The sequence below is a fragment of the Tamandua tetradactyla genome, chromosome 9 (genome assembly GCF_023851605.1).
Source record: "Tamandua tetradactyla isolate mTamTet1 chromosome 9, mTamTet1.pri, whole genome shotgun sequence".
NCBI lineage: Eukaryota > Metazoa > Chordata > Mammalia > Pilosa > Myrmecophagidae > Tamandua > Tamandua tetradactyla.
Genome location: NC_135335.1, coordinates 87,019,100 through 87,032,744, shown reverse-complemented (window position 1 = coordinate 87,032,744; position 13,645 = coordinate 87,019,100). Strand labels below are relative to the sequence as shown.

General features: G+C 34.3%; 1 protein-coding gene across 11 annotated transcripts in view; it reads left to right on the top strand.

Moving 5' to 3' along the window:
• Positions 1 to 13,645, top strand: part of CPLANE1 (ciliogenesis and planar polarity effector complex subunit 1) — a 232,391-nt gene that overhangs the window by 79,069 nt on the left and 139,677 nt on the right. For all 11 annotated transcript variants that reach the window (XR_013157933.1, XM_077116986.1, XM_077116987.1 and 8 more), the window contains 3 exons: positions 7,813 to 7,986; positions 11,174 to 11,402; positions 12,500 to 12,639. Coding sequence is in view for 10 of the 11 variants with exons in the window: in XM_077116986.1 (XP_076973101.1) it covers positions 7,813 to 7,986; positions 11,174 to 11,402; positions 12,500 to 12,639 (543 nt within the window). In the remaining variant the exon portion in view is untranslated. The remainder of the gene's footprint in view (positions 1 to 7,812; positions 7,987 to 11,173; positions 11,403 to 12,499; positions 12,640 to 13,645) is intronic.

The window sequence follows — 13,645 nt, the reverse complement described above, 5'->3', positions numbered from 1 at the left end:
GCTGAATATACGAACAGAAATGGAAAACCTCTTCAAAAACGAAATCAATAAATTGAGGGAGGACATGAAGAAGACATGGGCTGAACAAAAGGAAGAAATAGAAAAACTGAAAAACAAATCACAAAACTTATGGAAGTGAAGGATAAAGTACAAAAGAGGGAAAAAACAATGGATACCTACAATGATAGATGTAAAGAGACAGAAGATAGAATTAGTGATTTGGAGGATGGAACATCTGAATTCCAAAAAGAAACAGAAACTATCGGGAAAAGAATGGAAAAATTTGAACAGGGGATCAGGGAACTGAAGGACAATATGAACTGCACAAATATACGTGTTGTGGGTGTCCCAAAAGGAGAAGAGAAGGGAAAAGGAGGAGAAAAACTAATGGAAGAAATTATCACTGAAAATTTCCCAACTCTTATGAAAGAGCTAAAATTACAGATCCAAGAAGTGCAGCGCACCCCAAAGAGATTAGACCCAAATAGGCGTTCTCCAAGACACTTACTAGTTAGAATGTCAGAGGTCAAAGAGAAAGAGAGGATCTTGAAAGCAGCAAGAGAAAAACAATCCATCACATACAAGGGAAACCCAATAAGACTATGTGTAGATTTCTCAGCAGAAACCATGGAAGCTAGAAGACAGTGGGATGATATATTTAAATTATTAAAGAGAAAAACTGCCAACCAAAACTTCTATATCCAGCAAAATTGTCCTTCAAAAATGAGGGAGAAATTAAAACATTCTCAGACAAAAAGTCACTGAGAGAATTTGTGACCAAGAGACCAGCTCTGCAAGAAATACTAAAGGGAGCACTAGAGTCAGATGCGAAAAGACAGAAGAGAGAGGTATGGAGAAGAGTGTAGAAAGAAGGAAAATCATATATGATGTACATAATACAAAAGACAAAATGGTAGAGGAAATTATTATCCAAACAGTAGTAACACTAAATGTTAATGGACTGAATTCCCCAATCAAAAGACATAGACTGGCAGACTGGATTAAAAAACAGGATCGTTCTATATGCTGTCTACAGGAAACACATCTTAGACCCAAAGATAAACATAGGTTGAAAGTGAAAGGTTGGGAAAAGATATTTCATGCAAATAACAACCAGAAAAGAGCAGGAGTAGCTATACTAATATCCAACAAAGTAGACTTCAAATGTAAAACAGTTAGAAGAGACAAAGAAGGACACTATCTACTAATAAAAGGAACAATTAAGCAAGAAGACATAGCAATCATAAATATTTATGCACCGAACCTGAATGCCCCTAAATACGTGAGGAATACACTGCAAACACTGAAAAGGGAAATAGACACAAATACCATAATAGTTGTAGACTTCAATTCACCACTCTCATCAATGGACAGAACATCTAGACAGAGGATCAATAAAGGAATAGAGAATCTGAATATTACTATAAATGAGCTAGACTTAACAGACATTTATAGGACATTACATCCCACAACAGCAGGATACACCTTTATCTCAAGTGCTCATGGATCATTCTCAAAGATAGACCATATGCTGGGTCACAAAGCAAGTCTTAACAAATTTAAAAATATTGAAATCATACACAACACTTTCTCAGATCATAAAGGAATGAAGTTGGAAATCAATAATAGGCGGAGTGCCAGAAAATTCACAAATACGTGGAGGCTCAACAACACACTCTTAAACAACCAGTGGGTCAAAGAAGAAATTGCAAGAGAAATTAGCAAATACCTCTTTGCTAATGAAAGAGGCGAATGAAAACGAAAACACAACATATCAAAACTTATGGGATGCAGCAAAGGCAGTGCTAAGAGGGAAATTTATTGCCCTAAATGCCTATATCAGAAAAGAAGAAAAGGCAAAAATGCAGGAATTAACTGTCCACTTGGAAGAATTGGAGAAAGAACAGCAAACTAATCCCAAAGCAAGCAAAAGGAAAGAAATAACAAAGATTAGAGCAGAAATAAATGAAATTGAAAACATGAAAACAATAGAGAAAATCAATAAGGCCAGAAGTTGGTTCTATGAGAAAATCAATAAGATTGATGGGCCCTTCGCAAGATTGACAAAAAGAAGAATAGAGAGGATGCAAATAAATAAGATCAGAAATGGAAGAGGAGACATAACTACTGACCTCACAGAAATAAAGGAGGTAATAACAGGATACTATGAACAACTTTACACTAATAAATACAACAATTTAGAGGAAATGGACGGGTTCCTGGAAAGACCTGAACAACCAACTTTGACTCAAAAAGAAGTAAATGACCTCAACAAACCAATCACAAGTAAAGTAATTGAATTAGTCATTCAGAAACTTCCTAAAAGGAAAAGTCCAGGACCAGATGGCTTCACATGTGAATTCTATCAAACATTCCAGAAAGAATTAGTACCAACTCTCCTCAAACTCTTCAAAAAAATCGAAGTGGAGGGAAACCTATCTAATTCATTCTATGAAACCAACATCACCCTCATACCAAAACCAGGCAAAGATATTACAAAAAAAGAAAACTACAGACCAATCTCTCTAATGAACATAGATGCAAAAATCCTCAATGAAATTCTAGCAAATCGTATCCAACAACACATTAAAAGAATTATACATCATGACCAAGTAGGATTCATCCCAGGTATGCAAGGATGGTTCAACATAAGAAAATCAATTAATGTAATACACCATATCAACAAATCAAAGCAGAAAAATCACATGATCATCTCAATTGATGCAGAGAGGGTATTTGACAAGATTCAACATCCTTTCCTGTTGAAAACACTTCAAAAGATAGGAATACAAGGGAACTTCCTTAAAATGATAGAGGGAATATATGAAAAACCCACAGCTAATATCATCCTCAATGGGGAAAAATTGAAAACTTTCCCCCTAAGATCAGAAACAAGACAAGGATGTCCATTATCACCACTGTTATTCAACATTGTGTTGGAGGTTCTAGCCAGAGCAATTAGACAAGAAAAAGAAATATAAGGCATCAAAATTGGAAAGGAAGAAGTAAAACTATCACTGTTTGCAGACGATATGATACTATACGTCGAAAACCCGGAAAAGTCCACAACAAAACTACTAGAGCTAATAAACAAGTACAGCAAAGTAGCAGGTTACAAGATCAACATTCAAAAATCTGTAGCATTTCTATACACTAGTAATGAACAAGCTGAGGGGGAAATCAAGAAACGAATCCCATTTACAATTGCAACTAAAAGAATAAAATACCTAGGAATAAATTTAACTAAAGAGACAAAAAACCTATATAAAGAAAACTACAAAAAACTGTTAAAAGAAATCACAGAAGACCTAAATAGATGGAAGGGCATACCGTGTTCATGGATTGGAAGACTAAATATAGTTAAGATATCAATCCTACCTAAATTGATTTACAGATTCAATGCAATACCAATCAAAATCCCAACAACTTGTTTTTCAGAAATAGAAAAACCAATAAGCAAATTTATCTGGAAGGGCAGGGTGCCCCGAATTGCTAAAAACATCTTGAGGAAAAAAAACGAAGCTGGAGGTCTCGCGCTGCCTGACTTTAAGGCATTATGAAGCCACAGTTGTCAAAACAGCATGGTACTGGCATAAAGATAGATATATCGACCAATGGAATCTAATAGAGTGCTCAGATATAGACCCTCTCATCTCTCATCTATGGACATTTGATCTTTGATAAGGCAGTCAAGCCAACTCACCTGGGACAGAACAGTCTCTTCAACAAATGGTGCCAAGAGAACTGGATATCCATATGCAAAAGAATGGAAGAAGACCCGTATCTCACACCCTATACAAAAGTTAACTCAAAATGGATTAAAGATCTAAACATTAGGTCTAAGACCATAAAACAGTTAGAGGAAAATGTAGGGAGATATCTTATGAATCTTACAATTGGAGGCAGTTTTATGGACCTTAAACGTAAAGCAAGAGCACTGAAGAAGGAAATAAATAAATGGGAACTCCTCAAAATTAAACACTTTTGTGCATCAAAGAACTTCATCAAGAAAGTAGAAAGACAGCCTACACAATGGGAGACAATATTTGGAAATGACATATCAGATAAAGGTCTAGTATTCAGAATTCATAAAGAGATTGTCCAACTCAACAACAAAAAGACAGCCAGCCCAATTACAAAATGGGAAAAAGACTTGAACAGACACCTCTCAGAAGAGGAAATACAAATGGCCAAAAGGCACATGAAGAGATGCTCAATGTCCCTGGCCATTAGAGAAATGCAAATCAAAACCACAATGAGATATCATCTCACACCCACTAGAATGGCCATTATCAACCAAACAGAAAATGACAAGTGCTGGAGAGGATGCGGAGAAAGAGGCACACTTATCCACTGTTGGTGGGAATGTCAAATGGTGCAACCACCGTGGAAGGCAGTTTGGCGGTTCCTCAAAAAGCTGAATATAGAATTGCCATATGACCCCGCAATACCATTGCTAGGTATCTACTCAGAAGACATGAGGTCAAGGATACAAACAGACGTTTGCACACCAATGTTTATAGCAGCATTATTTACAATTGCAAAGAGATGAAAACAGCCAAAATGTCCATCAACAGACGAGTGGCTAAACAAACTGTGGTATATACATACGATGGAATATTATGCAGCTTTAAGACAGGATAAACTTATAAAGCATGTAATAACATGGATGGACCTAGAGAACATTATGGTGAGTGAGTGTAGCCAAAAACTAAAGGACAAATACTGTATGGTCCCACTGATGTGAACCGACATTCGAGAATAAACTTGGAATATGTCATTGGTAACAGAGTCCAGCAGGAGTTAGAAACAGGGTAAGATAATGGGTAATTGGAGCTGAAGGGATGCAGACTGTGCCACAGGACTAGATACCAAAACTCAAAAATGGACAGCACAGTAATACCTAATTGTAAAGTAATCATGTTAAAACACTGAATGAAGCTGCATCTGAGCTATAGGTTTTTTTTTTGTCTGTTTGTTTGTCTTTTGTTTTCTTTTTCCTTTTCTTTTTTATTACTATGATTATTATTTTTATTTTTTTCTCTATATTAGCATTCTATATCTTTTTCTGTTGTTTTGCTAGTTCTTTTTCTAAACCGATGCAAATGTACTAAGAAACGATGATCATGTATCTATGTGATGATGTTAAGAATTACTGACTGCATGTGTAGAATGGAATGATTTCTAAATGTTGGGTTAATTTCTTTTTTTTTCTTTAGTTAATAATAAAAAAAAAAGAACTGCTTAATTCCCCCAGCAGTGAATTGTATTAACACATATAAATGTTGTCCTATCAAGGAAGCCCTTTAGAGTTTTAGTACCCACGGTTTTATTGTGTTTTTATTTATTTATTTCTGCTCTACTCTTTGTAATTTCTTTCCTTTTGTTTGCCTTAGCATTAGTTTGCTGTTCTTCCTCTAGTTCTTTCAAGTGAACACTTAATTCCTCGATTTTTGCTTTTTCTTATTTTTAATATAGGCATTTAAGGCAATAAATTTCCCTCTCTGTACCTCCTTTGCTGCATCCCATTATTTGTGATATGTTGTGTTTTCATTTCCTTTTGTCTCATGATATTTACTGATTTCTCTTGTCATTTCTTCTTTGACCCACTGATAGTTTAGGAGTGTGTTCCTTAGCTTCCATATATTTGTGAATTTTCTAGCCCTCTGCCTCTTGTTGATTTCCATTTTCGTTCCATTATGATCTGAAACGTGTTTTGTATGATTTCAATGTTTTTAAATTAATGAGATTTGCTTTGTGACGCAGCATATGTTATATCCTTGGGGATGATCCATGAGAAAATGTGTATTCTGCTGTTGTGGGGTATAATATTTTGTAAATGTCTGTTAAGTCTAGTTTACTTATCATATTTTTCAAAAATTTTGTTTCCTGATTGGCCTCCTTATGCATCAGTTTTACTTTTTTTTAATTAAAGAAGTTTTTTTTTTTTGCATGGGCAAGCACTGGGAATTGAACCCGGGTCTTCGGCACGGCACATGAGAACTCTGCCACTGAGCCACTGTTGGCACTGCCCTTTTATTCATATTATTTATAACTTTAATTTTAAGAAATGGTAGCATTTTCTTCAACTTCGTAGTGACGAAATGAAGACTTTGGCCTGAAATCTAATAAAATTTCTCAAAGTTATTTTTAACAAATACTGGTTTGAAATAGCTGCAATATGAGAGGAATAGTGCTGGGTGATAGGAAATAACAGTGAGGAAGATAGAAATGATGCATGCTCGGATAGAATTTAGTTTTAGGGAAAATGTGTGACTTCTGGGAAAAATAAGGCTTTGCTTTTGTGGTTATTTCAGACTGTTAATATTAAATTAGTATTTTATCTATATTTAGTAGTTTTCAGTCAGTTTATTTTCAGTTTTCTAGTTTCAAGTTTTAATTATTATAGTTTTGATTATCCAACAGGGATGATTCATATCCTCTTCTTTTGTAGGGGTATATTAGAATCACTTCAGAAATTCTGTTATGAATTTCCCCATTCAGTTTTCTCTTTTCATCCCACACAGTTCTTTTGCCATATACTACCTTCCAAAAGAATTTTATGGTAGTGAGTGTTATCAATGGGAGTATATTTCTGAGATCTAATGATACAGAAAAAAACATTAAGAATCACTGTTCTAGCATTTTTAAAATTATCTTTGTAGTCAACCTTGCCTTTTTTTGTAATTGATAAAACAAAATACAAACATGAACATTCTTAAATACATCCCCCACATGGTGTATAATCGGTGGCTCACAACATCATCATATAATTGTGTATTCATTACCTTGATCATTTTTTAGAATATTTGCATCACTCCAGAAAAAGAAATAAAAAGAAAAAAAAGAACAAGTTCATATATACCATATCCCTTACCCCTCCCTCTCATTGACTGCTAGTATTTCCATTTACCCAATATATTTTAACATTTGTTCCCAATATTATTTTTTTATCCATATTTTTCACTCATCTGTCCATACCCTAGATAAAGGGACCATCAGACACAAGGTTTTCAAAGTCACACAGTCACATTGTAGATGTTATATTTTCATACAGTCCTCTTTAAGAAACAATGCTACTGGAACTCAGCTCTACCATTTCTGATACTTTCCTTTGGCCACTCAAAAACACCATAAACTGAAAAGGGATGTCTATATAATTCGTAAGAATAACCTCCAGGATAAACTCTTGACTCTGTTTGAGATCTCTCAGCCACTGACACATTATTTTGTCTCATTTGTCTCTTCCCCCTTTTGGTCAAGAAAGTTTTCTCAGTTCCTTGATGCCAAGTACTGTCTCATCCCAGAATTTCTGTCTCATGTTGCCAGGGAGATTTACACCCCTGGGAGTCATGTCTCACGTAGGGGGAGTCATGTCCCATTAGGGCAGTGGGTTCACTTGCTGTGTCAACTTAGAGGGAGAGGCCACATTCAACTTTGCCTTTTGTCCAAAAAGAAAATTTGCTAAAGAAAGTAACAGGGGAAAATAAATAGTGAAATGGTAAGCATGCAAGCCCGTTATGGCTTTATTGTTTCATATGGATCCTCCACATTTTTAAATAAAACTGTTAAAATCATTAACTATTTCTGTGTGTGTATTCCCAATTATGAACTAATTATTTTTGTTTTTATTATCTTTAAAAAGTATAGATAACAGTTACAAATTGGCTTATACAGGCTAGAGGTGTTCATCTCAGGAAAATTTACAATTTTCTTCTTGTATATTATTGAGACCTAAGTATTATTACTTTCTGATAGTTTAATCAGACTCTTCTTTAGTCATTTACTTTATATCCCCTTTATATCCCTTAGTTCCTGAGAAGCCTTATTGTGAGTTTGGAGTTTCTGGAAATGTTCATCCAGAAGCGGCAGTAAGGGTTATCCAGTCCATGGCACGTTTCATGGCTGCCTATTTCACCAATCAGCCGCTCTGCATTCTGCCACCTCATAGTGTGAATGTTCTTCCTCCGCTTCATATCACGACAGGTAATATAGTAAACAAATAATTTTTTCATCTTTGTTTTTATGTGTAATATTTAAAATCATATTATATAGTGAGTTATTATTTTATGAAAATAATACTGTTCTAGAATGTCTGAACAGTGAATGAAGAGTCTGAACAGTTAATGCCTGTTCAGTGAATGAAGAGGCTCTGAGAAAGTTAATTGCTCAGATTTGTTTTTAGTGAATATCATTTTTTTGTTACAAATTTTAGGCAAATTGATATTTATAGTTCTCGTTTTTAAAATGAAGGGGTGCTACTTTATTATATACAGAAATATGAAAATTTACAAATTTTCTATATCCATTAAATTTAGAGTTTAGTTTTATTTGGACCATTTAATTTTATAATTTCATGTGGACCATTTACTTTGCTCTGGGCTTGCTTTAGGAGGGTGAGCGTAGCACCTAATCCATTCCAGATAACTTCCCTGTCCTCAAGAAGAACGGGACAGAAACATGCCTGTAAATTTCTATGATGCTCATTCTTTTAACTCTTATTGAGTGCTTGCTATGTGCTAAGCAGTTTTCTAGGTACTGGGAGCATATTAGGTTGTATCATTTGAAATTGGCAGTATAAAAATATTTGTAGTTTTTTTCTTAACATATGAAACAGATTTATCTGAACTGCTGTCAACAAAACAGATTAAGTCTCTGTTCTTTCTGTTCTTGTATGGAGTTTACGTTCCAATCAGTCAAGACAGGAAATTTAATAAATGTATATACAAACAAAAATATCAGATGGCTGTTATGCAGTGTATTAGCATAGAGTAATGCAATAGTGACTGTGTGCCTATTTTGGATTGAGAATTCAGAGCTCTCTGAGGATGTGACTTTTAAGCTGGACTCTTAATAACAATAAGGAGTCAACATGGACACTTCAAGGCTTAGAGCGTTGTAACCAGAGCCTGTTTAAGAGGTCCAAGGCAAGTAAAAGTTTAGTATTCTTGAAAACTGAAATACTTGTATGGCTGTAGCATAAAAAATAAGGTAGAGAGTATTATGAGATAGGGTCAGAGATAGGCAGGGGCCAGAGGATGTAAACCAGTGTAAGGAATCTGAATGCATTCATGGTAGATGGGAAGTTATTGGAGGGTTTTCAGCAGGATATAACATGAACTGATAAATACGTACAAGGAATATATAGGTTTGAGCAGTATAAGATATAACATAGAAGTATAATAGGTTTAGCAACAAGTGGTCAGCAAATTTAATTATTTATAGAACTATAGATTTTGAATCATGTGTTGAGAGACTCTTGTGATATTTTCTCAGGATGTGGGTTGGGATGAATGACTTTCCTTATCTGCTTGGGCCACTTCCATAGTAGTGTTCTCTAGGGGTTCTTCAGGAGGCTCTAGGTCTCCTGAAAGGCCTGTGTGGGACCTGGAATCAGAAGGGAAATGCTCTTGTGATTCCTTTTCTGATCATAGCTTCCTTTGGGAAATGGTGAGACCAGAGAAACAGGTACTTCAATTTCTTACAGGATCTAGACCTCTCTCCCATCCTACTATATTCTACCCTCTTCTGCCTGGCCAGACCTCAGATTCTTTGTCTCCCCAAGAACAGCATGTGCTACTTTCTCTGACCTATAACTAAGACTCTCATGTTTATTACCTATTTCATTGAGGAATGATACTGTTTATTGTTTAGTGGTTTATGCTCAAGCTCTCTTTTTTACCATAACCTGAGCATATTTTCTGTTTTTAGTAAATTATATCATGATTCCACATTATTTTATCAAAGCAGAGAGGTAGCATTCTATATGGTCTTCAGGAAGATCTTGAAAAATAAGTAATATCCTGGTACTTGGAAAAATTTCATCTTACCATTTTTTGTTTTTCTATCCTCTGACATTTACAGGAATTTTTTCTGCCTTTGCTTATGATTTTTATCTTTACAGGTTACTTTATGTACTAATAGAAGACTGATATTTATTACATTCTAAGAAGAGAGGTGATAGAATTACTGAATTGTTTTTGGACAGATTCAAACACTCTCGTAAAATCACAGAGACACTCCTTTTTAATCCCCATATAAATATCTTCACAGTGAGAGGAGATAGGGTAAAGAGGGTTTTACGCCCTGTCTTCCCATGTCTTCTTTGCATGTGAATCCTTTTAATCTCGGCTAGTGGTGGAATGTATTGGGGATTTTAGTTGCTTATTTGACATGTTGTTTGCTATGAGAAAATAGTAAAATTTTCAGAAAATTAAATCTTTGAAGTCCTTTTATTTGTGCCTTGCTAATAATGAATACAAGAATAAAAAAATATAGCCAGTCTTCTGGCTCTTTTGCTTAGGCGTAATCAGCATCCAAGTGATCAGCTGAACTTTTTGTTTTTGTTCAGACATGTTTGTCAGAGCTAAAATGTTAGTACTTGCTGTGGGCACATCCAGTGTAGGTTAGGTGAGGAACTAATCATTTCATGTAAAGGCACAGAGACTCTTTAACCACTTACATTTAGTTATTGAAGGAGTGAGTAAAAATCCTAGCAATATGTATTCTTTTATAAGGCTTATGTCCTATTTTCAAGTTGCTTTGTGAAGGGTACTTTAATTAGGGAAAGATACAGAAGTATTGAGAGAAAGATGTTACTCCTTTGTATTAAATTCCAGGCCTGCCGAGAATCTTGTCGTTGGGTCAGAATTATTGAAAATCACTTTTCTACTTCTAATGAACACCAATATATTGAACACTTAATATACTTGAGTATTATTTTAAATTGATTTTTATTAAGTGACACTGTGGGAAGTACAAAGTCAGCTAAAATGTTGTCTCTGTCCTCCACATTTTCATAGTCTGGTATGAGAAGTAAACATGTATCTCTGGGCAGTCCATAGTAATAAATTGTACATTGTTACCCAGTACATATGAATGTGTGTATATAGGTAAGTCACAAAGTTTCGTTAAACAATATTTATCTTTATTTTATGTAATGCGCTGTGAAATTCCTGCTCTTTCGATCATTCTTCATGTTAAAATAAAACTATTCTAAGACTATGTTAAGAATTATTTAAAAAGTGCACATCCTTCCTGTTATAGTTTTGTGTAGAAAATACTAAGTAGTCAGTTGAAGAGATTCTCATTAACAAGGCACTCTAGTAACTCTCCAAATTTTGAGTTTTGGTATATGTAAATGTAATACTCATTTTCTCTAATTTACTCACAGCGCAGTCCCTTCGACTTATTCCTCTGGAACACTCTAAGGTGGCCAGTATTGTTAGAGATCAGAATCTCTCTAATGTGTGGACAGTTGAATATGCACTTGAATTATTATTTATTGGTGGCCTGATTCCAGAGGCAGTGTGGTTGGCATATAAACTTGGAGACTGGAAGACCTCTGTTTCAATTGGTGTGGGCTTCCAGATGTTATGTAAAAATGATAACAATTTCATAAGGTATGTATTTTTAGGTAGGTTTAAGTTAACTAGTATAATGATAATATCTGAATGGTAAATATGTTCTGCACTTGTTTTGTTGCTGGTATTTACATATCATTGGAATCCTTATTTCAGTACTGTCCAATACAACTTTCTTCAGTAAGAGAAATGTTCGGTGTCTATGCTATCCAGTATGGTAACCACTAGCCACTTTTCATGTGCTCAGTAGTGAAATGTGGCTAGTGTGACCAAGGAACCGAATTTTTAGTTTTCTTAAATTAAATTTAAATAGGCTCTTACAGCGGGTGGTTACAATGTTGGATACCTCCGCAGCTTACTTATTCATGTTAAGACGTTATTTAGAAAGCTTATGTTTCTGGTAATGTGTTCAAAGGGCTTATAGTCTGTAATGGAAGAGTTTGTCTGTCTTACATAGTTTTTCAGTTTTAGACTATTCAAACTATATATTATGAGATTGCTCTATTATGTATATTTTACGGTTTGATAATTCAGTAGGTATTTACTGAATACCAAACTCTATGCCAGTTATTTAATAAGTATTAAATGGTACACAATTTTTGTGCTTAAGACACTTATCATTCAATAGAGAAAATGGGGAAAAAATATATAATTAATAGTGTGGTAAGAAAGGTGCCAGTGATATAATGAGCAGGGTGATAATTATCAAATGATTATTTAGAGAGAAAGACAGGAATTACTTTAAGTAAGAGATGTCCTTTAAGCTGGACATGGAAGGGTAGATAGCATCTTGACAGAATGGTTAGCTTTGAGGAGAAAGAACTTTTCAAATGTGAGTAAAGGCTTGGGTGTAAAAACACAAGTTTTGATTCAGCTTGGATAGAGTATGTAAGCGGCAGTGGTGTTGGTTAGAGTAAGTATTTAGAGCAGCAATGGGAAGTAAGAATGGGGAGATAGATTTACATCTTAATTGTAGGAGTCTTAATCCCAAACTTTCATTGAGCTTTTTCTTTTAAATGTGAGATGAATGGAGTAAATTCCATTGTTTCTTAAAAGTTCTTCATTAGTTCTTGATGTGTGAATTGTTCTTTTTTTTTTAATTTGGATTCATTTCCCTTGATTTGTTGTGATTTCAGGTCCAAGAAAAATGATCTGATACTCCCATTACAAATGACTCCAGCACAGATTTTCCAGAAAAAGCTGCAGTGTTTTTTAGGCCAGCCAGCCTCTTTGGAAGCAAAAAATGAAATGGGCTCAAAATACAAACAATTTACAGGTGTGTTACCTACATATATGCTGACACCTGTGCTAGGTTAATTAATATAAATTAGTTTATTAACATAAATAATAGTTAATATAACTTTTATTGTCTTTTTAAATGCTTGTAGATATCTACAAAGGTATTAACACTTTGAATAAACTCATCAAAATAAGTTATTTATTCTTAATCTTGGAAGCATGCAAAACTGATGCTGGCTGAAAACAAAAGGACAATAATTGTGAATGATTTTCCGTACTTATCTTTAGATAAATATATGCTTTTCTACACTTGAATCACTTTCTTTTCAGTAATAGAATCATAGACTAAAAGACACAGAAGGTGTAGTTAATAGTAATTTAGTCCAGCTCTCACCTAGTGCATAAAATGTATTTTTTTTAATTTGAGAAGTTTTCTTTTAGAATGAAAAGTTATTACAAAATATATAAATATATAATATTTACATGTATTACATAGATTTACCCAGGAGCTCTGTAAAATTTGTCTGTTTTGCAGATGGAAAAATTGAGTCAAAAAGTAAGGAAGTAAATTATTTAAAGTAATGGTGAAACCAGAACTACTGTGAGTACACTTGATAGTTTTTTAGTATTTTCCTGTTAAGGAATGAGTCTTCGAACTCTGGATCCCTGGAAATTTTTAATCCTACTGAAAATCTAAATCAAAGATGTTAAATCAACTGTTTTAAGTATTTTCATTGAGCTAAAGAAAACTGTGAAGAAAGAATTAAATAGTGAAGATGCTATCTGTACAAAATAGATGCAAATTATAAGAAAGAACCAAACAAATTCTGGAACTGAAAAGTACAATAATTGAAATGAAAAACTCACTAGAGTGTTTCTTCAGCAGATTTGAACAACAGAAGAAAGGATTAGCAATTTGGAGTCAAGACAATTGAAATTAACCAGTGTGGGGATCTGAAAGAAAAAAGAACAAAGGAAATTGTACAGAGGCTAAGGTACCTGTGGACACCATCAGGTATACCAGTATATACATCATGGAAGTT